Genomic DNA, 24,995 nt, shown 5'->3' with positions numbered 1-24,995 from the left:
CTGTGATGGCTAAATCCTTTAGAGTCTGGTGTTCAATAAAAGCAGTAGTAGTAGGTATCTTTACCTCATTCTGGTTTTAAAGCAAAGGCTTTTAATGTTTTACCATTGAGTATGATGTTTCATTAGGTTTTTTTTTTTTTTTGGCCATGCCACACGGCATGCAAGATCCTAGTTCCCTGACCAGGGATGGAACTGGCGCCCCCTGCAGTGGAAGCGTGGAGTCTTAACCACTGGACCACCCGGGAAGTCCTATCATTTATTTGGTTGGTTGGTTATCTATCTATCTATCTATCTATCTATCTAGGGCTGCATCAGGTCTTAGTTGTGGCATGCGGGATCTTTAGTTGCGGCGTGCAGGCTTCTCTCTAGTTGTGGTGTGCAGGTTTTTTCCTCTCTCAAGTTGTGACGTGGACTTCTCTCTAGTGTGGTGCACGGGTTTTTTCTCTCTCTAGTTGTGACGTGGGCTCCAGAGCGCGTGGGCTCTGCAGTTTGTGGCACACGGGCTCTCTTGTTGAGGCACACAAGCTCAGTAGGTGTGGCATGTGGGCTTAGGTGCCCCGTGGCATGTGAGATCCTGGTTCCCCAACCAGGGATCAAACCTGCGCAACCTGCATTGGAAGGTGGATTCTTTACCACTGGACCACCAGGGAAGTCCCCCATCATTAGGTTTTTAAAACACATCTTTTAACAGGTTAAGGAAATTTCTATCTATTCCTTGTTTGATAATTGCTTTTATTATGAATGGATATTGAATTTAATCAAATGTTCCCCCTGTGTCTATATAGATGATCACATTTTTTTGTTTGCTAATGTGTTAAGTTCCATTAACCAATCACCAACTTCTTGAGTTAGTGGGGGCTTCCTCTTTTTCAGTCACCTGAAATAGCTGATATAAGGTTGAAATGATCTATTCCTTGAGTGTTTGTAAAACTTGCCTATAAAACAGTCTGGACCTGGCATTTTCATCAGAAGAAAATTTTTAACTACAGATTCAATTTCTTTAATCATTAGAGATCCATTCAGATTTTCTATTTCTTCTAAAGTCAGTTTTTGTATTTTATTTTTCTAAGAATTTGAACATTTCACCCAAGTATTCAAATTTATAAGTGCAAAGATCACTATGTTGTTTTAACTTTTTCATTTAATTGTGATCTTTTAAAATTCCTAGTATTTATTATGCCTTCTATTGTCATTGGTCAATCTTGTCAGAGGTTTGCCAATTTATGATCTTTTCAAAGACTGATTTTTCTTTCTGATGATCCTTTCTGTTGTATCTACTTTATATTTCATTAACTGTTGCTCTAAGTTTTTATTCTTAGACTTTCTTTGCATTCACTGCTTAACATTCTTTCTACACATTAAGGTGATATAATTGAATTTCTGTGTGAATAATCTACAGGTCAGATTTTTTTCACCCATACAATTTAGTCTGGACTTCTCTACTGTTAAATAAGTTTTTTACAAAAATACTCAAACCATTCATTTTAACTTCCTCCTGACTCATTCACTGGTCACTGCTACAAGAGCAGAAAAAGGGAGTAAATTGAATTTTGCTATCTTTAATTCATGATCATGAAGTACCCAAGGATAGGAAGGAAATCTAGTTTAAGAAAGTTTAAAAAACTTACTCTCTTCCCTCTGAAGTTTTCTCATTTGTTCTTCCAGAGTTTTGTGGTCAAAGTGGAATGCTTCTAACACTATCACTAGCAAACTGTTAAAAAAATTTTCACAGAAATGTTCATTTGATTAATAATATCACTTGACTATTAAAAAGAGAGGAAAGTTAAAGACTTATAAACATTAAATTATTTTTACCAGTCTTAGGTATTTTTTCAGTTTAACAAGTCTTAGTATCACCTCATTGATGCAAGGTAAAAGTAAACTGAGATTGTACAAAGGTTGTTTCAGAAAATAATCCAAAATTTACATTTTAATGACAAAACAAAAATAAGCAGTTTGACCATACCTGACACCCAACTTTTGATTGATCTGTCCCGCCTGTAAGACATGAATGAAATGTTTCAAGTAATATACATATGCCGACCAAGAGAGATGTTTGCAAATAGCTCCAATAACCTCTGTGGCAGCAATGGTTATATTTTCATGCTGTAAAACAAATCAGGAGCATCAGTAAGCATTTGCAAATAAAGTACACAGCTAACTTGGTGCATTAAAAAGCTCAGACAGTAGGTGATCAGCAATTATAGAAAGGAAAGAATGCCCAAATTATACTCCATTGTTTTCCCCGAGCTCTAGGAAAAGATGCTGTCAATGAAAGGAATGACATCTTCCTCCCATTAAAGGATATTAACACATTTTGTTTTCTGTTCCACTCAGACCTCCCTGATTGGTTCAAGCCTACAGACTGAATGAAGTAAATTCAATGTGTAAAAGTTGACAAATGTCAGAATCAACTACAGATTGCACCGCTGAGCATTCGTAAGTACGATGCAACGGAGATAGCTCTTTCAGACCACAATGGAGAACAGGAGCTGGATGTACCCTCACACCTTAAACCAGAAAAGTAGACAAAAATATATGAAACAGTTTTCAGACTTTGGGCATCAAATAGTGCAGGACAGTGACTCCTGAGAGAAAGGAAACAAATGAAATGAGCCGTATAGTTACCCCAATTCATTGTGTGGGGATAACTGTCAGGTCACAGCACATGAGAAGAAACCCAAAAAGGGCCCCATGTCTCCCTGAGTTAAGGGGGCAGAGTTGAGGCTGTGGAGCTAGAGTCCTCAGGGCAGAGAACCAGACAGAAGAGAGCTACACAGAGAAAAGCTGCCCAGAGAAAGAGCTCCTTAAGATTCAGCTGAGAACTGATCAGTACACACGAGTAAGGAGGAGACAGGGAAAGAACCACCAAAAAGGAAAAGATGAAACACTCATCTAAGACCACACAGGGATGAGAATAGATCATGTTCCTATCAGCCAGAGTAAAAAAACCTCATGATACATGAAGCATTAGGTATTCAGGTACTCAGAAAGTTAGTGACTCAGTGGTAGGTTCAAGTAAGCACCAGACTAAAGGCTGCTTGTGCCTAACAGAGCTTAAACGCGAGCCTCAGAAGGACCAGACAGGACTTCCCTCGTGGCACAGTGGTTAAGAATCCGCCTGCCAATGCAGGGGACATGGGTTCGAGTCCTGGTCTGGGAAGATCTCACATGCCGTGGAGCAACTAAGCCTGTGCACCACAACTACTGAGCCTGTGCTCTAAGAGAGCCCGTGAGCCACAACTACTGAGCCCACGTGCCACAACTACTGAAGCCCACTTGCCTAGAGCCCATGCTCCGCAACAGGAGAAGCCACCGTAATCATAAGCCAGCGCACCGCAACGAAGAGTAGCCCCTGCTCACCACAACTAGAGAAAGCCCGTGTGCAGCAACAAAGACCCAACACAGCCAAAAATAAATAAATAAATAAATATAAAAAAGAAAAAGGACCAGACTACTCACAAGTAGCCCAACTGCATCTGAAAAAAATTCTCAGGAACACTTAAATACAAAAACATCCAGCACCCAGCAAAGTCACATTCACAATGTCTGGCATCTGAAAGATAGCTACAAGGCATACAAAGAAGCAGAAAATAACTCTAATGAGAAGAAGAATCAACCCATCAAAATGGAAACAGAAATGACACAGATGATACAGACTTAATAGTAGACATAGATATTAAAACGACTGACATAATTGTTGATATATTCCATTCGATCAAGAAGGGAAAGGAAAGCATGGGCATGTTAAGGAGAGACATGTAAGAAAAAGGCCCAAATTGAACTTTTAGAGATGGAAAAGACAATTCTGAGGAAAGATACACTGGATGGGATTAACAGTAGATTAGACAGAGCAGAAGAAAAGATTAGTGAAGTTGAAGACATGGTAATAGAAAAATGAAACAAAATGAAACCCAGAAGGGAAAAAAGAAAGACTATTTAAAAAAAAAAAAAAGAGTGTCAGTGAGTTATGGGACAACTTGGAATGGAATACAACGGAATCTCCAAAGTCAAGAACGGGAACCAAAGATATCTTTGAAGAAGTAATGGCCCAAACTTTCAAAGTTTGACAAACACTATAAATCTATAGATCCAAGAAGCTCAACAAACCCCAAGCACAAGACACTAAGGCACATCATAATTTAATGGCTTAAAGTCAGTGATAAAGAGAAAATTTTAAAGCCAGCCAGGAAAAGAAAAAGATATATTCCACTCAGAGGAACAAAGAATGACTTCCTTTAGAGACAATATAAACCAGAAATCAGTAGAGTAGTATCTTTAAAGTACTGGGAAAAACCTCAAATCCTGTGAAATTAGAATTCCATACCTAGAAACATTATCTTTCAAAAACAAAGATGAGAAAGGACAAACAAAAGCTGAAGGAATCCATTACCAGTAGACCTGCACTACAAAAATTTAAAGCAAGTCTTCCTGTCAAAAGTAAAATGATACAGGATGAGTATTTGCATCTACACAAAGGAATGAAGAGTACTGGAAATTGCTGATCTAATATGGAAGCAAATACAAAAGATCTTTTCTTTAGTTTTAAGGATCTCTTTAAAAGATAATTGATGGTTTGAAGCCAAAACAACAACAGTGTATTGTGTGGTTTAAAACTAACATACAGGTAAAACTTATGAAAAAAAATAGTACAAAGATAGCTAATAAGCCAATGGAGATAAAATAAAATCATTAAAGGATATCCAATTAATCCAATAGAAGAAGAAAAGGAGGAAAGGGGAAAAAAAACAGAACAAATGCAGAATAAATAACAAGATCATAGATTTAAACCCAACCATATTAATAATCATATTAAATGCAAATGGTCTAAAACCAATTAAAAGGCAGAAGCTGTCAGATTGGATTAAAAAAAGCAAGATTCAGCTATATGCTACCTACAAGAAACTGACTTTAAAAGTAAAATAACAAATAGGTTAAAAATAAAAGACTGTAGAAAGGTATACCATAACAATACCAATTAAAGCTAAATATAATTAATTTTTTTTATCTACACCTCTTTCCTATTTTACTGCCATCTAACTCTGAGCTGCTTACTGGCTCTTCAAACTGGAATTTAGGGATGCATTCTTTTATCCACTTTAGAAATTCTTAAAAATTTTTTGAATATCCGGAAATAGAGGAAACCTATCCTTGAACAAGATCATATAATCAACAGTATAAATTCAAGTCACAAATCCTGATATTATCTCAGTTAGACTTAAATATTTATCAAGTCTTTACCATGTGCCAGGCACTGTTCTTACGCACTATGAGGTATAAAAGTGAAGACGTTCTGAGTTCAAATACCAGTTCTGACTCTATGTTTTTGAGAAAGTTCTATAACCTCACATATTCTCAGTTTACTCCCCTATAAAACAATGATAACAGTCCCTACCCCATAGGGTTGAGTTGTTGTGAGGATGAAATCAGATTACATATTAAAGTACTTAGTATTGTGTCTGTACCTGGTATAGAGCTAAAGAAAAGGCAGCTGTTGTTTTATTTCATTTCTTATGAGCCATTTGGGAAAACAATGAGAATTAAGGCCTATGATACAAAAGTAACAGTATGCCATCTTAGTAATGTGATCATTTCTAAGCGAGGAGACATTTTGTGGTTGGCCTTTGTGAGCTAATAATAGCCACCATATTTAGAGCAAGTGCCAGGCACAATTTTAAGGGCTTTAGAACTATTCTAGGACTGTAATTATGGTGACAACATCAGTATGGATGCCACCAACCCCATCTACAGTTTGGAAAAGTGTGTCATGGTACAAGGAGAAGCTTACTGGTTTCTAGATCTAATGCCCTACCTTGATCATTTTCTCATCAAAAATTGGAGCCATGGCATAAGGCATGATGTAATTCTGAAGAGATTTAGAAGACAGCACAATTTTGCCTTCCATTAGTTGTTTTGCCAATTTCTTCAAGGCTCTTGCTCTTCTGTGGATCTACGAGTCAGATAAAATATGAATTAGTCACTGAATAATCTCACCTACAACCAGCTCCATTTCAGTATCATGTTCCTCTTCCATGAAAAGATTAAAAGAGTGAAATACAGTCCATGTGTTACATGAGCAAACACTTGTGCCTTGATTTGCTTTCAGAGACATAATCCATAGTATTTCTTTACCAATGGATCCTAGAGCAACTTCTTAGGAAATGGCAGGGAAAGGTGACACTATTATTGTGGTTTGTGATACCACTGAGGAAATCAGACCCCAGGAAACAATCATCTCCTATGCAAATCTGATGATCACAAAGACCAAGGAATGAGAAGCTCAGAACTTTTTGGAAAATTAAAATATATCTTTTTCTTTTTTTTCCTTTTCCTTTTTTTTTTTTTTGCCACACCGTGTGGCTTGTGGAGTCTTAGATCCCCGACCAGGGATTGAACCCCAGCCCTTGGCAGTGAAAGTGCGGAGTCCTAACCACCGGACAGCCGGGGAATTCCCTAAAATGTATCTTTCTAAATGAGACAGAACGGTTTGAAACACTTGTTTATAGACAAGAAAAAGAAAGAATAATTGTCTTCTACCTGAATGTGCTTCATATTCTCAAAGAAGTCCATTTCTGGATCATGGCAATCAGTTAGCTGTACCAAGTCTTTAAATTCTGGTTGATCTGGAAAGGTTTGAATTAAACAGGAAAGCAGCGTGGTATAATCTTGTTGAATACTCTGCAAACATCGAGTTGAGAAAAAAAATTTTTTTTTAATTTTAAAAAGAATTTGCTTCTTAGGTAATACAAAGAAACACCAAAAAAGTCATTACAATTTTTTATAAAGTAAAACATTCCCACTGAAACAACAAACTATATAAAATCAGAAGTGACTGCCCTCTTCTCCGTTCCTACTCCCCTGTTAAAAGTTTGCTGAATATTTATACAATCAAGTATTTTACTTAAGTGTACTAAGCCTGACTGCTTTTCTACACAACTACAGCAGAAGTAGGGAAAAACAAAAACAAAACCCACAGATAGTAGTACTTAATTGCAAACCCCAATACCTCTGTCTGGCTCTTCAATCCTTTCCTCAATTTCTCCAGGAGTGAACGATGAATGATTTCTCTATATTCTTTCTCTGTGACATTCAAAGCAGCAAGCCTTTTGATGATATTCATCAAGCACATGCTTGCATTGTCACTTAAAGACATGTCTCCTAACTGGACACAGGAAAAAACCCAAATTATTCTGTATAATAACTATAATGTTGAATATTATTTCCCAATGAAAGAGTTTATAATATTTAGCCACTGTTCTGTATAAAACTCTCTACTAAGAAATGTCCCACAGGTACTTCATACTTAAGGAAGAACCAAACATAGGGTTGTGAGGAATACAGTAAGTGACTTTGAAAAGTCATGCTTACTGAGAAGTGTCAGTAATTTCAGAAAATACTATGAGATGTACTATTTTTATATTACTGATTTTGCCTTTATTTAGAAATTTGGTATTTTATCCATCACGGATTTTTTTTCTTTTTCTTTTTTTCATTTTTTATTGAAGTATAGTTGATGTAGAGATGTACTTTTTAATTAGCTTTATTTCTCAAAGCAAACAGAACAAAAGGTTCACTAAAGCCAGTTTTCAATATTCAAAATCAGGTGATCACTTACAGTGACACAGTTGGCTGGTATAATTCTGGTTAGCTGCTTCAGAGTTCCTGGTTTAAGGAATGCAGGTTGTGAGTGTAGAGAAAGTATTCCCAACTCAGCCAACCAGGCAGTGATTCAGGATCCCTCATGTTAAAATTTGATAAGATATATGAAGAATGAGCCCAAATGGGGAGATTACTTTTTCCTATATTACTTAATCCCTAATATCAGATGAACAACTATAAAATGCCACAAAAAGATTACTGATGTCACTACATAGTTAACTATTAACCAAGGGTTTCATTTTCCACATTTTTGAGTTTTAATTCATTTTAGCAACATGGCACTTAATATAGTTGCAAACCCCTTTTATTTCTACTATATCAATAAAAGAGGGCAAACTTAAATAATATAGTTACATAACTTAAAACATTGATATTTAACTGACACACTATGAAATTCACCCTTTTATTGTACAATTCAATGGTTTTCAGTATATTCAGAAGGCTTTACAACCGTCACCACTATCTAATTTCAGAACATTTTCATCACCCCCAAAGGAAACCCATTAGAAGTCACTCTCTCCATTCTTCCCACCCCTCACAGCCCCTGGTAACCACTAATTTACTTTCCGTCTCTGTGGATTTTCCTATTCTAACACACAGCTTTTCGACTTTTCACAGTGCTTCCACATATATTATTTCATTCAAAATGTCTGCCTTTCAAATCATGAGCATAACAGTATGGTCTTTGCCAAACAACATATTCTACAACTAAAAGAAATTTTATATTAAAAATCCCATCCCCCTCCAAACCAAATTAGGTCATTTAGTCATATTATCAAAACAATAAAAAAAAATTCATAAATTTTTGTTATAAAAACCTACCTCCATGTTATAGAAACAATTATGCATAACAGGAATTAGGTAGTTAACGTCCATGGTTTGCATCTCTTTAATATAAGAGGTGATGGTCTGGAACGCTGAGAAGCGAACATCAAAGTTGATATCATCAAGATGTCTTTGATCAAAGGCGTTAAGCTATGAGAAATGCCATTGAAACCATATAAATGAAGGTATATAAATTTTAAATAAGGAATAATAATACTTTGGAAGCAAAAGAGATATAAGATTTTCTTTCTTACCTTGACAACATCAGTAATATATTTTAATCCACTATCAAAATCAGAAAGACTCTAAAAGAAATGAAAGCAGTATATTATTAGTGAATAAAACCTTAACTTGTCTGCCTGCCTCCCTTTGACTCCCTGCCACACTCCAATATATATGGAAACGTCGTATCAGCACCAGGCAAGCTGCTAATATGCATTCCACATCATAGTTATCTTTTGAAAAAGGGGTGATTTTGGGATAAAAATGAATATTACAGACCTGGAAAACTGTACAAAGCAACTGTCTTGACAACTTGTTCTTAATAACTGAGAAGAGTTTTGCTAGAGGCTTGAGGAAGCTCGTGGGCTCCAGACAATGTTTCAACAGGTTTTGTACTGTCACCAGAATATCAACCTCTGTATCCTTAAGAAAAAATATTGAGAGAAATCATATTTCAGTAATTTATAAAACTGGTCAAATTGGCTTTAATATATTATAGCACAGAAAACAAATAAGTATAAATAAGAAGTAAAAGTAGTAGTACTTAGAAAAGTTGTTTCATAGTCTTTTAAAAGTTCTTAGCATTTTAACTTAACCAAAAATCTATAATAGTGTCCATTAACAGTTTCTTCCTTTAATTCTAATAGGAAATATGCATGGTTTTGAAAAATAATTTCTTCTATTTTCTAGCTAAAGAGCCAAGAAAAATGAACTTGCTGAGGAAAAATACACACTTCTGGTCGTTCACAAATCTGTGGTCTTCTAAACTGAATTACTATAGAGTAGGAGTCATTCAGTATAACTCCTAAGGCCTTATAAATGAGTGTGCAAAATGGGAAGACTCTTTTCATCAAGACTGAACTATGGTTTGAAAATCACATCAGAAACTCTAAACTATGCCTGAATATTAAAACAGTGACTTTTCATTCAGTTTGCCACTGTCACCATATTTAAGATCAATGCGTGTCTCAGGTTGCAGATTTGTTATTGATCAAAGTCAGAGAGGGGAAAAAATCCTGAAATGGATTAGAAGCTAAACAAAGGAAAATAAAGGGTTTGAGACTTTTACTGTAATGGTAGATGATGAGGTCTCCACCTTCTCGCCTGCCCCCATTCCTCTTTCTGTCCCCAGTTTTCTCCTCTGTTTTCAATTTTATGTTTCTGTATGAAGTCTTTTCACAAATACTCTGGGATAAATACATCACAGAATCTAACCAATAAAATTATTGTTTACAAATAAACCTAAAAATAAAGTGCCACTTCAAAGACAAATAAATGTGCTGTGAATTCATGCCTGAGCAATATTGCCACGGTGGAGGAAAGGCAGGAGCAGTGTAATGAGCAGAGAACTTTGTTCTTTTTCTTTCAAAAACTTGCTGATCCTAGAGAAGGAAAAAAAAATGGAATATGTAAGGAAGATATATAAGTTAAGAGTATTTCTCCAAGTTAAACTTTTCGTAAAAAAAATTCAGTGATGAAAGACCCAGGTGGCTTTTAAGTATGTGTGTATATGTAAAAAGCTTAACTCAGTTATTTAGCAGTGCCCACTCTTATTTCTCTCCAACTTCAGGTTGGTGGCTACTATTCTATTGCTTTTGTAATATCTGATTGTGTAGGTGGGTTATAGTAAACTCCAATCCTATAATTAGTAATTGATAATTACTTATTTCACAAGGAAACAACATTTTAAGTGCTAAGACTTGTTTTAGGTTTTATATACATTTCCATATAACTCCCAAAACAGCCCTATAATGTAGGCATTATTAACCCCACATTGCCCAGAGAAAACTGTGGCTCAGAGAAGTTGATGTCACAGAGCAGGTCTTTCAAACCTAGTCTTTCTGGTGCCTAATCACTCATCATCTTCTCACTATCACGTAGCCTATGATAAAATTTAGTAAGTATATTTCCCATGGTTTCCCGTTCTGCAAAACTTAGAAATACACTAGTATAAATAAAACATTTAAAAGAAGTTCCTGGAAGATTCTACTATATCATTTTTTTATTGTTGCTGAAAGTAACAGAAAAAATAAACTTTCAACAACTAAGTCCTGTAACAATTTAGATTTTAAGATAGAATCATTTTGTGCACTCAGATTCACTAACCAGGCACTTTATAGAAATCACAATTGTATATTACCAGGTCTAGCAGTATATAGAGAATCTTTAAAGAGAATCTTTAAAAACCCTTGCAAGATCTTCTTGACTCTTAAAAGAACAAATACAGCAACCTGCTCTTTTAAATTATTTTTACCAATCACACTTAAAAAAAAAAATCACAACTATGTGATCTCACATAACTCGAAATTTTAATTGAACAAAATACGTAAAGGCTAATAAACAGGCAAATCTATTAGTCTACCTTAGAATTTTGAAAAGTCTGTTATCTTTTATAATTAAATAAAGGCAGATGTCATAAAAGGTTTATTCCAGCAGAGAAAGAGAATTCTACATTAACTTAAAAATGGAGGACATTTAAAATACTGAAAACTTTTTTAGCTTATTACCTTGTTAAAAGAAATGAAAAACCAAGCATAATTAAAAAAATTAAAACTACAGGTGGTAATGTTATCTTTTAAGGACCAAATGTATCACTTACTTTGAAAGAATGCCCAGTTCCTTACTGACTTGAGCTCTATTCTTCTTCTTTTTCACCTTTTCTGCACTTATTGTGGTTTTGCTGAGATACTGGAGAATTGCAGGTACACGAGGTAGAATTAATCGTCCTCCTATCGTGATAGACTCTGAAACAGTGATAAATGTACTGATTTTAATTAACTATGCTCTTAAAAGCTAACTGTACAATATCTTCCTAATGACAGAAAAGGAAAGCACTCAATTACCATGAAAATTTAATATATTTCAACTCTAAATATTAAATAACTTTCTTCTTAGTCAAAACATCTATATCAGTAGCTAAATTAAAATTTTATATGAGACCCTTGAGGATTTAAACCATTTTGGGTAGTAGTAAGAGAACTGTTAGGATAATATGGTAAGAATTCAGAGACATGACAGTGGAAATCATCTGATAATGTCCTGAAGGATAGTTGAGCTTTCTGGAGCGTAAATAATCCGAATTTCTACCTACTGCAAAGAAAATTCAGCTTATATAAATTGGTATTAATTCCTAGAGAAAAGAAACTCTTTTAATAGAGTAAGTTATAAAAAGAGTCAGATTCTATCAACTTTTCCATTCTGAGGGCACAAATGATACCTCAGAAGTATAAGAATTGTTTGCTCTGTACAGCTCACATACCATCTGCACTTTCTGTGTATACACATCCTGTCACAGGTAAGCTCAAAACTGTTTCTGTGGGTTCAAAATCTGGAAGGCTAAGAAGGTCATCGGCTATTTCCATCACAATACTAGCTGTGGCTTCAGAGAGGTTCTTTGCTGAGAGAATCGCAAAAACATTGGTCAGGATATCACATTCCGGGTGCCCAGGTTTCTGTTTAGCCAGGAAAGGGAAATATCTGCAAGAAAAAACACTAAAATAGTCATCTTCTTTTTCAATATGTTTATTTCTAAAAACACGTTCCATATGAATTTTCATAGAGTTTAATGAATATATATGTGTATGTGTGCATATGAATGTTAATAAGATTACTCAGAAGGGAAATTACTTTAAAATCTAAAATTTGATGGATAATAATTCCAGGCACCATACAACCATTATATTATCTACGCACTTTATGTATATTTCTCATTTAATCCTCACAACATCTCTATGTTAAGGTGGTATCCTTATCTCCACATTACAGATGAAGAAATTGAGAACTGTCTAAAGCTAATGAGCTAATAAGTCATAGACCTGAGCTGTGAACTGCAGTCTAAGCCCTAGTTCTAAAAGAAATGTATTAAAGACAGGCTATTTTTCAATTATAAGCCTTCTAGAATATGAATGTTTATATGCTCACATAAAAACCATGTACTACAACGTGAAAATTAGGAGTACAGACCACAGACGAAACAAATATTTGCTGAATTAGGATATGCAACATTCAGATTAGGATAATTTGTCAAGGAAGGGAGATGAATCCATCCCTGGTAATGAAAGACTCACACGAATGATACCCAAAAAGGTAGAGAACACAAAAGCTTTCCAGCCACGGGCAAACTAGCAATCGTTTTACAGCCAGAGATGCAATCCCAACAATCAGTAGGAAGGCCAAACTGAAAAAATTCAAATAGTTTGGCTTTACCAATTCATCATCACTGGAAAAAGAGCTCAAGCACTTTAACATACTTAGTCCTGACAGACTGAAAGAAAAGTTCTAAGAGGTTGTACTCATACATCTTTGTCCAACAGATACTGGGGATAGTACGCGCAGGCACCAAGCAAGATACTTTACATATTATATCTCCATTGTCAACGAGAGAGAAATTGTAGAAGAGAATGAGGTGGCATCCAATGATGTGGATCTATACCCGAGTAAGGACCCAACTAATACATAAACCAAGTCACTACTGTAAAGTCTTCTTGGATGAAAGTCCTTCATGGCTTATCTGTATAACAATGACACAACTATAAAATATTTCTCAAGTATGCCTATGAAGTGCTGCTTATAAATGTCCAATGAAGAAACAAGATATGAAATTGCTTTCTCAAATTGGGAAATAAATGAAAAGAGCCTTTATGACAGTAAACATAAAACAGGCTTTCCTGAGGAAGCCAATGGCAAGGTATTGTTTTTGAAGACTATTTAATGACACGGGGAAACGTTCGTGACATAATTTACATGAAAAAACCATAATCAAAAGCTAGCTATAAGGCATGATCCCAATTTTGTAAAAACTGATGCCAAGATTTTAACATCACTGAATCAATAATAAACACATTTTCTTTTATTCTATCTTTCATTCTTCAAAATAGACCAGGGCAAATTAAGTCTGTTTCCATTACTGAGATAAACAAAATAGGTTTCGCACATCCCCACTTTACTGAAAGTTCCCACATTCTTCAGCAAATATTCATTTGGCCTGTAACACAGCATCTCTGAACCATCAGTAGATGAAGGTTCTGTAAATGGCTCATAATGTCCACAAAAGGATACTGATTTGTGACCATTAGCGCTGTATGCATATTTAGATGGAGTTTTACAAAGAACAGAAGACAATGACCTAGAAAATCCAGAAAGCTTGTGAAATTTTTCAGTGGGAACCGGGAAAATGACAGAATGCGAATTACAAATCAGCTTTTATTTTTAAGCAAACATGCAAAATTGTAATATTTGGGTGATGATATAACTACCTAGTGTGTTTCACATCTGTTTTTCCCTTTGCCAGGTCAAATCAAACTGCTGATACAATCACTACACATTGGAAGAACAGATATCAATCCCAATACTACTAATTTTCTTCTTTTTTAAAAAATTTATTTAGTTTTGGCTGCGCTGGGTCTTTGTTGCTGTGTGCAGGCTTTCTCTAGTTGCGGCAAGCGGGGGCTACTCTTCATTGCGGTGTGCGGGCTTCTCATTGTGGTGACTTCTGTTGTTGAGGAGCATGGGCTCTAGGCACACGGGCTTCAGGAGCTGAAGCGCGTGGGCTCAGTAGTTGTGGCTCACGGGCTCTAGGGCACAGGCTCAGTAGTTGTGGAGCATGGGCCCAGTTGCTCTGTGGCATGTGGGATCTTCCAGGACCAGAGATCGAACCCACGTCCCCTGCTTTGGCAGGTGGATTCTTAACCACTGCACCACCAGGGAAGCCCCCCAATACTACTGATTTTCAATTTTCAATTCTTTTTTTTTTTGGCCATGCCACACAGCTTGAGGGATATTAGTTCCCCAACCAGGGATGGAAACTGGGCCCGCTGTAGTGGAAGCACAGAGTCCTAATCACTGGACCGCCAGGGAAATCCCTAATTTTCAAGTTTTAATGAAATTGTAAAAATAGCTAAAAATGTGTAAGTCTTGATATAACATACACTCTACAATTTTAATTTATATTAAATTGCAAAATGTTGCTTTATCTATTTTTTCCTTTTTTTATTGTTATAAGTAATTCAAACACTCCAAAGATATATCATGAAAAGTCTCCCTTCCCCACTCCAGCTCACCAAACCTCCACTTGCTAAGGTGACATTGTTTCTCATGTAGCCTTGATCCATTTTCTATTTCATTTTGTATTAATACACACATACACACACATATAAAAGCATTTTTCCTGGAACACACTACACCTATTAATTAGCAACTTGTATTTTTCTTCAAACTATGTATTTTGAGATTCAACTGCCTTATTCTTTTTAACTGCACTGAAAGTAGGTCACTGTGTGGCAAGAGCATAAATTACATTACTAGTTCCCTTGACCAGTTAGTCTAAAACACTGCACTTTTTAAAGGCAAAAAAAAAAAAGATTATACCTTGCATTTCTGCACCAGATACTAATTAGCTTCAGCAGAGGAGTAGGAGAATACTGACTCTCAGATCCAAGCCTGCTGATCTAGGACACAAAACAAAAACAGAATACAAAATAAGAACATACACAGAATTGTAGAAAAAACCAAACAACTGAAAAGCAGAACAAGAACAGAAATCACACCAGAGGATAAAAGAGCCAAGAGATAAACATTTAAAGGACAAACTGAGTAGTGAGAAATCTTTCCTAAAATCAAGTCTCTCCTAGTCTTAGCTATAACTACACCAGTTATCATCACCAAGTGAGGACAACCAGAGAAATCAAACACGGAAATAAGAAAAAACCCTGTGTATTTTCCCTCATGCTTGTCAAAACCCAGAGGCATACTATGTGAGGTGCTACAAAAGTTAGGTTACATTTGCTTAAGAGACAACAGTCATATTCAAATTAGCCTTAAGTATAAACGCTATGGTATTGGAGAAACTAGCTCTGGAGCTTTAGGTGGTAGTGGAGGCAAAGAAAAGTGTTCTAAAACTTGCAGAAGCAAAGAAAGGCTTGATGTGAAAGAAAAGACCCGGATTAGCATTCGTGGCTGGGTGCAGACTGTGCTGGTGAAGCAGTATTAAAGGAAAAAGCAGAAGGTATCCAGGCAGAACAGAGAAATCAAGCTTTACCTGGGGCCAAACTGCACCATGAAATACAGCATCAATTTCTTCTGTTCTGAACTGATAGGACTCCCAATCCAAAAAGATATCAGTTACCATTTTGATTCCAAGACGTCTTAAATTTTTCAGTGGGTTAATAAACCTCAGCTGTATCTGTAAAATAAAGATCTTCTATTAAAAAGATATCGCTTTTATTCTTGACTCCTCAGGGCGGCACTCCTGCTCAGGTGGTGAAGAATCAAGCTGGGATCCTGTTATGAAGCTCTGATCCACGTGGAAACGCCAACTGAGTAAGTCATATTGCTTTTCTTATTGAACAAGAGGGGAAAGCATACTTAAGAAAACCAAGTGGTGAGATGTGTTCTATTATCAGGCCCAGTAAAATCACACTGTGTCCTTAGGGAAAAACAAAGTCTCAGTGGGAACAGCTGTTTTGTATTCTACATTGTTTTACTTTTCTGAAACTGTACACTTTAAATTCAAGAGACTATGAACAAGGATGCCATTGCTTTGCTATGCAAAAGTCTGAGGAATCATGATAGTTCACATACCCATCAAGTTTCTAACATTCACTTTTAGCTAATTATCTCATTATACAAGTTACAAAGAGAGGAGACGACAGGCAAGCATAAGAAGGTGACACAATTACAAGTCATTCTGTTCTGCTTCAATTCTACTGGCAATATTTGCATGATCTGCTAGATCATGTTTGGTGAAAAATAGAAACTATTACGGATATTTGAAAAAGCATGGTATCATGATCCCCCGGAGTAGTAAGAAACTAACCTTGGCAAACATGACACCAAATCAGACCCCGCCCTTTCCCCTATTCCCATCCAATCAAGTAGGATCTGCATGTACTCTTCTCTTCTGTAACCAGCTGCCCAGGCTTCTCAGTAACTGTTGAGTAAACTGGAGAAAAGTCCTGAAAATGAGCAACTGGAGGCTTTAATTCCTAGAGGAACAGTCCATGTGACTGAGTTTATGGACATTCACGAAGTACCTCATTGCTTAAATGTACAAAAACAAAACAAAACAAAAACAAACCCAAACCATAAGGACCCTCAAGAACCCTCAAGACACCTATTTCAGTGTCAGTCAATGCCCTGGAGGATCTGAAAGATACAAAAAAGTAAATGTGTAACTTAGCTCAAACACACAAATGTAGAACTTTAACTCACTTGAGCATATTACCGTGCAATAATCCATTACAGAACCTCAAGGAATTCCTTGGACTTGTCCAAGAATTAAAAAAAAAAAAAGAACAGAACAGAAAAGAAAGCTCTACGTGTCTGGAAGGCTAGCACCTCACTGTCTAATGAACTGTGAAATTACATAAATGATCCTTTGAGTTACTGATTGTTGACTCAGGAGAAAGGCTGCATTCCTGAGTAACGTCTTCTAAGTTAACCAGAAAGTCAGAGGACTTACAGAGGGTTTATACAACCTGTAACGTTTCATGACTTAACATAGCCATGTATAGGTAGTCACTATCCCTCACTATAAGGTAAAAACTAAAATTCTCACACAATTCTCCCTATGGCCCTGAAGCTCTCATGTAACACAGACAAAAAAACTTCTAAGACCCCTTTTCAGCTTCCACTCCTGGCCCTACACAGCCTCTTTCCACCAAGCAAAGAGATAAGTTTTGGAACATCAAACTGACCTTACCATTCCCTTGCTTTCAAACCTCTCAGAGGTTTCCAAGTACACTTCAGAGTAAATCCAGCTCCTCGTCACAGCCTACGAGCCCCTCCCCACCTCCTGACCTCATCTTACACATCTCACTCCTTGTGCTCTAGACACCTCAGCCTCCTGTCTCTCCTCAGGATGTGTCAAGAATGTTCCACCTCAGGACTCTGTACGACTAGTCATTTTCTCTGCCTGAAATGTTCTTCCATTGTCTGGGGAGGTATCAGCTCAAATATCACCTCTTTAGAGGTGGCCCTGAACACCCTAGTAAGAGCAGCACCCATCCACCTCCAGATGGGTCACTTCCTACCACATTCCCTCATTTTAAATCCTTTACAGCTTCATGTCTTTCCCTAACATGCTCATGCTTTCCTCTACTTCTGTGAATATATGGAGTGTATTTCTAACAGCTGTTTTAATGTCCTTGTCTGATTCTACTACCTGTGTCATTTCTGGGTCTGCTTCTATCCATTGGTTTTTCTCTTCATTATGGGCAAAATCTTCCTTTCTTTGCATGCCTGGTAATACCTGACTAGATGTCAGACACTGTGAGTTCTAGTTTCATTTAAATCATCTAAAAGTTTCTGAACAGGGATGCAGTTAATTTATTAGGAAAATGTTTGATCATCTTAAGCTTTGTTAGTGGTGTCATAGCAGCCTTTATGCTTGGGCTAATCTGGCTCCACTACTGAGGCAATCCCCTTCCAAGGACTCTCCCTGATGCCCCAGGTCTCATGAGGTTTCTGCTCTGGCTTTTGGGAACACGAGCTGTTCCCAGCCCTGTGTTAAGTCAGAGGACTGTTCTGCCTGCTCCTTTCGCGTGGTTTTACTGCTTCTAGTCAAGATGAAGTGACAGGGACCAGATTTTGTCCTCCCCTCTCAAGACACTAAAAAGCTGAATAGAATATATGAAACAATGATTTCTGGACACTGGACAGCAGGCAACAGAGGACAGTAATCGCTGAGAGAGGGGAAACAGATGAGATGAGTCCTACACAGTCCCCGGCTTCCTGCGTGCAGAGTTTCAGGCCTTAGTGTGGAAAGGAAGAGCCCAGGGAGAATCCAACAATCTTCTTAAAATGAGGAGACAGTTGTGTGACTTGGGGAGGCCAAGGTGGCTAGAAGTCACAGAGCAGAGTACTGGAGAAGAGACAGCGACACAGAGAAGGATTTTAAGAGATCTGCAGAGGAGCCTCCTGAGTTTATTTTCCTCTTAGAACTTACCATCTGGCATTATTCTGATTACTTTTGTATGTATCTATAATCTTTTCCCCAAGATACGGAGTCCTTACCATCTCGTTCTCCACCTACAACAATGTCTGGGAGATGGTAGATGTGAAATAAGTATTTACTGTATAATTAAATGGACAGGAACTTCTGTTTGCTGCTTCATCCCAATGCTTAGTACAGTGCCTGACAAGCAGTAGGGGCTCATTTAACATTTGTTGAGGGAATAAATGATGAAAATAAAATAGTGCCTACCAAAATGGAAGGTATATTCTAAATCTGTAGATCTTGTTAACCAGAGAATATTATTTCATTACTAAAGCAGATTTATATCCATGCATAGCCTGAAAAAGCAGTGTAAAACTTTGGCTGTCAATTTTTAGTTATGTATTTGAGAGGCAGTTCATCAGGCATATCCCTAAAACAAATGAGATGAATTTTAGCCAATTAAAACTGTGCCTATTTGTCATTAACTGAGAATCGACAGCAGACATCTGAGTCTGGGTTTTCACTTCAAGTCCCATTTTCTCCAACAAGCCTTCAGTCAGTCCCTAAAAACATTAAGTTTCCCTAAACTCCAATGTGTATACTTATGTCCACATACAACAAAACATAAATATACTGTCTTGAATATAATTCAGAAAACATTTCCTAAGCACCAACTCATGAAGCCTCCTGGCAGTTAGCTAGCTGACTTGTCTTGCCTGATCTTGCTACTTACCTTTATTTAAAACATTGCACTTACAATAGGCAAGCATTTACCTTTAAAAGAGGTCTGGGAAACTCTGTCTCAAAATAACAAAGACAGTGCTAACAGTATTCTATTCATTCACCAACCACTTTGAATTAAAGGAGAGTTAGAAGATGTCCTACACTTTTAGGTTCCTGAAATTAAGATCTAAGACACATCAGCTCAACTACCTCTGACTTTGTTCTGAGATGTATACAGAACTAACTCCCTCCCTACCATTTCACCTCCTTTTAAAATAGATGCTTGCTATAATCTGCATTTTCTAGCTATTCATAAATATTTATAACAGTGAAGATTCCCATTATAGGGAAGGCCATTTTAAAGAGATGCTTGGGCTTCCCTGGTGGTGCAGTGGTTAAGAATCCGCCTGCCAATGCAGGGGACACGGGCTCGAGCCCTGGTCTGGGAAGATCCCACATGCCGCAGAACAACTAAGCCTGTGAGCCACAACTACTGAGCCTGCGCTCTAGAGCTCGTGAGGCACAACTACTGAGCCTGCACTCTAGAGCCCACGAGTCACAACTACTGAGCCCACGCGTCGCAACTACTGAAGCCCGCGCATCTAGAGCCTGTGCTCCGCAACAAGAGAAACCACTGCAGTGAGAAGCCCACGCACTGCAATGAAGAGTAGCTCCCTCTCGCCGCAACTGGAGAAAGCCCACGCACAGCAACGAGGACCCAACACAGCCAAAAATAAATAAATACAGAAATTAAATTAAATTTAAAAAAAGAGAGAAAAATACTTAAAAAATAAATAAATAAAGAGATACTTTACATAAGAAAGAATTAACCTAGAAGGATGTTAGATATTCAGGCCCCAACCAATTTCCCAAGTAAGACACAGACTTTTACCCAAGAAGAAAGCGTGTAAAGTGAATCTCTCTCACCTCTTCTCGTTGATCAAGGATGTGGGATACAGTTGCGGTCATGCAGAGCAGTATCTGCAAAATCTTTGGTAAGTATGCACTGATCAGATGACTAATGTTCTTTAATACTATCTCAAGGCTATTTAAGATACCGTGCTGACGACCCAAAGGAAGAACTTTAGACAAATCCAAATCTTCTACTGCTTGAATGACAGCAGAATGGCACTCTCCTAGTGAAACAGAGAGGAGCAGAGATAGCATGTGAAGGGAAATATTAGTTTGTTACTATTTATAATTATAGCTTCCTTTCACTTTCCCTCAATAATACAGCATTTTCTACTGTTATAATAATTTACAGATGATAATGTACTTTATTTGTATTTTTTCTCCTTTTGATTCTTACCCAACATTCAATGAGCTAGATGTGACAGCTTTTACTACTATCATTTTATAGATGAGGAAACTGAGGAGTAAAGGAAAGTAAGAAACTTGTGACAGAACTAAGCCTCTAAGCCCAATTCTCACCCTATTTATACTATTCCTCAAAACATAAGGAATTCCGTTTTATTCCATCTATCAACTTTCCACACACTTTCTCCCTCTCAGCTTTCATGGACTATGCTATCTTCAGCAGTTTCAAGGAAAATGTCTTGTTACATTATAAGCTCCTTTAAGGCTGAGAATCAAGTGTTTTATTTCTCTTGCAGCCCCTGATAAATACATAAAACAATGGTCCTTTATAAACAGGTACCATACTGATTTCATAATTTACTTAAAAGACTTGAATTGTTATTGCTTGAGCTTTACTTCAAACCAACTGGTATGAGATCATGAGTTTACTGATTCATACACCAAAACAGTCTATCCATAAGGGTATCATTAATAGCTACCCTCTTACAACAGAGGCTATTAACACTGAACAAAAACTCTTCTATTCATTACAGCCAGCTTCCTTTACAGGGCCATATTACACTGAATGAAAACCTTTTAACAGCTATATCTATTATCCCCTCCCCTCCCCCACCCCCCGAGGTGGGGGGGGGGGAAGCAACACATTACCCTATAAATAAATATCTATGTTTGCCCAAAACAAAGCAATTTTAAGACTGGAGCAGAGGTACTATGGTCGGGAAGATCTGTGTTCAAATACCAGGTTCACCATGGGCAAAACACTTACCTCTCTAAGCCTCAGTTTCCTTATGTATAAAATGGGGACAACCAAGTACTGAAACCTAATATGGCCGTTTTAACAGTCAACTGAGTTATAGGTAAAGGGCCTGTCATAATGTCTGGCATGAAGTAGGAACTCAGTAAATGTTAGCCATTATTATCACTATTAATTACTAAGATCGCATACTGGAGAACATACCACAGAGCATCACAGTTCATTGTATACACTTACTAATCCACTTTGTTTAGACCGTGAGGTTGAGAGCAGAGATTACAAATATTCATTTTTCTATATTCAACAGAGTGTCTGGGGTGCAGGAGGTATTCAACAAATCATTATGCAATAGATGAACGATTCAGTGAATGAATACATGCCAAGACAATTAAGATTAATTTTGCAGCATGCTTTAAGCTTCTAAGGAGAAACTTATTCATCGTCTATGGATAAGTATCATTTTTCAAATGGCCTAAATGTACAATAACAATAAAAAATACACATTTGGTAATCAGGGGCTTATTAGCACAGGGATGACGATAATCCCCAGGATCATTTGTTAGCTCCACCTAATTCAATCAAAGTTTTAAAAAAACTGTGTCAGCAAAAAGACCACCTTCGAGATTAGGTAGAGTGACCCCCTTAGAAAGATGCCCAAGAGCGTGGGAAACAGCCTGAGACAGCAGAGGTCTGAGCAGACAACATGCATGCAGAGCAGCAGCTAGTTGATAGCTACCATTCTTGAAGTGCTTCACAGGTTCAAACAGCAGGTCTAAGAATATCTGGATCTCTTCAGGCTGGCTCCCAGCGAGGAACCTCAGAATGATGGACATGCGGGTGCCAGAAGCAGATTTCCCCTGAGTTTTACTCCCAGTTTTATTCTTCATTCGGCCATACAAAATTCTAAAAAGTCCAAAGAATGTTATTTGTTTGCACATTCATCCTAAAACATTATTTATCTGCACATTAACCCTAAAACACAGTTGTTTCATTTTCCTGAAAGGCTACAATAGTAACTCAACAGATTTAAATGGATACATTCTAAAACAAGGAAGAATGAAAATAAAAATTAGATATTTAATATGGAAATTTAAAATAACAACAACAAACACAAGGCTAAGGGAAGCAGGAAGAAGGAAATAATAAAGACAATGGCTAGAAGGTGGTTCTTTGGAAGAGAAAAAAAGCAATAAACTAGGCAAGCCAGAGGTAAGTCTAATCAAGGAAAAATGAAAACAAGAATATATAGATTAAAAGGAAGTAAAATAAGAGCATAACTATAAGTAAAATAAGGAAACTGGAAAGATTTCAATTAAATGGGTAATTTTCTGGCAAAAACACACATATAAATAAGCAAAAGGAACTTAAGAAACCATGAATAAATCAGTAAACTTGGAGCTCACATAGTTTTACAGATGAATTTTTAAAACTTCCAAGGAAAAACAATCCCCGTGATATAGTTTCACAGCAGAGAGAAAGAAGGAAACAGTCCTTTTTCATTTATGAAGGTGGTATAGTTGTGATATCAAGATGGATTAAGGAAGAGAAATAAACTACATACCAATATTGCCTAAAAACAAAAACACAACATTTCTAGCAAATCAAAACCACAATGAGGTATCACCTCACACCTGTCAGAATGGCCATCATCAAAGAGTCTACAAATAATAAATGCTGGAGAGGGTGCAGAGAAAAGGGAACCCTCCTACACTGTTGGTAGGAATGTAGATTGGTGCAGCCACTATGGAGAACAATATGGAGGTTCCTTAAAAACTAAAAACAGAGCTAACATATGATCCAGCAATCCTATTCCTGGCCATATATCCAGAGAAAACTCTAATTTTTCTGAAAATACACATGCACCCCAATGTTGATAGCAGCACTATTTACAGTAGCCAAGGCATGGAAGCAACCTAAGTGTCCAGCGACAGATGACTGGTTTAAGAAAATGTGGTGTGTGTGTATATATAAACATGTGTGTGTGTATATATATATATATATATATATATATATATATATATATAGAGTGTGTGTGTGTGTGTGTGTGTATATATATGAATATTACTCAGCCATAAAAAAGAATGAAATAATGCCACTGGCAGCAACATGGATGGACCTAGAGATTATCATACCAAGTGAAGTAAGTCGGACAAAGACAAATATTAAATGATATCACTTATATGTGGAATCTAAAAAATAATACAAATGAATCTATATACAAAACAAACAGACTCACAGACATAGAAGACAAACTTACGATTACCAAAGGGGAAAGGGAGGGGGAGGAGAATAAATTAGGAGTTGAGGATTAACAGATACAAACTACTATACATAAAATAGATAAGCAACAAGGATTTACTGTATAGCACAGGAAACTGTATAACTGAATCTCTTTGCTGTACATCTGAAACTAACACAATATTATAAATACTTCAGTAATAATAATAAATAATATATTTATATATTTATAATATATTCAGTAAATATAATAAATAAATAACTGGGGGAAAAACACCCCACAACATTTCTGAAAACAGTACCCAGTGCTGCATTAAAACGATATTAAAGCTGAATAAGGATTATCCCAGGAATGCAGGAAAGAATCATTAGTAAAATCTATTAGATTAATACAGATCAATAGCTCATAGAAAAAAGTTAATATGATCATTTTAATACATGGTTAATAGTCATTCTAATAAAATTCAACATCCATTTAGCAGAAATATAAATAACATAGTAATAAAAGCTACTTTCTTAGCATGATAAAACTACTGACTTAACATTCAAAATTTAAAGAGAATGGTTTTCAAACTCTTCAATATTAGGATCCCTTTTCAATTTTAAAAATTATTGGAGAGCTTTTGTATACGTGAGTTTTATCTATTGATATTTATCATAGCACAGGTTAAAACAAGTTAGCAAAAGTAACATTTCTAATAAAAATTAGTTCTATATATTCCAAACCTGTCCCTCCTAAAATTAGTGAGACTAGAGGCATTGTTTTACTTTTTGTTTTCCTCCGAATTTCTTTATTGCCTGGCTTATTAGAAGATAAATGAATTCTCATATCTGCTTCCGCATTCAATCTGTTACAACATATTGTGGTTGAAAAAAATCCAGCCTTACACAGATATGTAGTTGTAGAAGAGAAAAATGTTTTATAAACTTTCAGATAATTCTTTTCAGATAACTGTGGATATTCCACTTTGATACTACACCAAACCTCAACAGGAAGCAGTTTCTTAAAGGCTGGTTGCAAGGTGGAATCTGAAACCGTATCAGTGAACTCTGTGAACTCTGTTACATTAAAATCCATCTGTCTATCTTGCACTTTGAACAGATCTTTACCCATGAATGATCCTGTAACATGCATCAGTTACTTGGAAAACATGAAAAAAATTCCATGGGAACGAGTGAGCAGCAGAAGTGTCTTATGCATACCTCCCATTTTTGCATATAGAATAATAAAAAGACAAGTACTCAAGGCTCAAGATTCATCTAAGGGCATTGAATGAAACCAGCTTTTTATTTTATTTTTTTAAACTCCAGGTCTGTGGCAAT

The 24,995-nt window shown here is 36.5% G+C and overlaps 1 protein-coding gene across 2 annotated transcripts in view; it reads right to left on the bottom strand.

The window, feature by feature from the left end:
- Window positions 1-24,995, bottom strand: part of UTP20 (UTP20 small subunit processome component) — a 91,920-nt gene that overhangs the window by 25,280 nt on the left and 41,645 nt on the right. For both annotated transcript variants that reach the window (XM_027107322.1, XM_027107321.1), the window contains exons 26-40: window positions 22,171-22,337; window positions 20,291-20,499; window positions 15,743-15,886; window positions 15,073-15,152; window positions 11,966-12,183; window positions 11,306-11,450; window positions 10,001-10,088; window positions 8,986-9,129; window positions 8,739-8,789; window positions 8,482-8,634; window positions 7,007-7,162; window positions 6,538-6,678; window positions 5,813-5,950; window positions 1,967-2,106; window positions 1,629-1,711 (exon numbers count right to left, since the gene is read on the bottom strand). In XM_027107322.1, the coding sequence (XP_026963123.1) occupies window positions 1,629-1,711; window positions 1,967-2,106; window positions 5,813-5,950; window positions 6,538-6,678; window positions 7,007-7,162; window positions 8,482-8,634; window positions 8,739-8,789; window positions 8,986-9,129; window positions 10,001-10,088; window positions 11,306-11,450; window positions 11,966-12,183; window positions 15,073-15,152; window positions 15,743-15,886; window positions 20,291-20,499; window positions 22,171-22,337 (2,057 nt within the window). The remainder of the gene's footprint in view (window positions 1-1,628; window positions 1,712-1,966; window positions 2,107-5,812; window positions 5,951-6,537; window positions 6,679-7,006; window positions 7,163-8,481; window positions 8,635-8,738; window positions 8,790-8,985; window positions 9,130-10,000; window positions 10,089-11,305; window positions 11,451-11,965; window positions 12,184-15,072; window positions 15,153-15,742; window positions 15,887-20,290; window positions 20,500-22,170; window positions 22,338-24,995) is intronic.

The sequence above is a fragment of the Aethalodelphis obliquidens genome, unplaced genomic scaffold (assembly GCF_003676395.1).
Source record: "Aethalodelphis obliquidens isolate GAN/ISIS:26980383/991018 unplaced genomic scaffold, ASM367639v1 scaffold8, whole genome shotgun sequence".
In the NCBI taxonomy this organism is placed as follows: Eukaryota; Metazoa; Chordata; class Mammalia; order Artiodactyla; family Delphinidae; genus Aethalodelphis; species Aethalodelphis obliquidens.
Note: the sequence above shows the minus strand (reverse complement) of the source record. Positions and strands in the feature narration are given on the sequence as shown.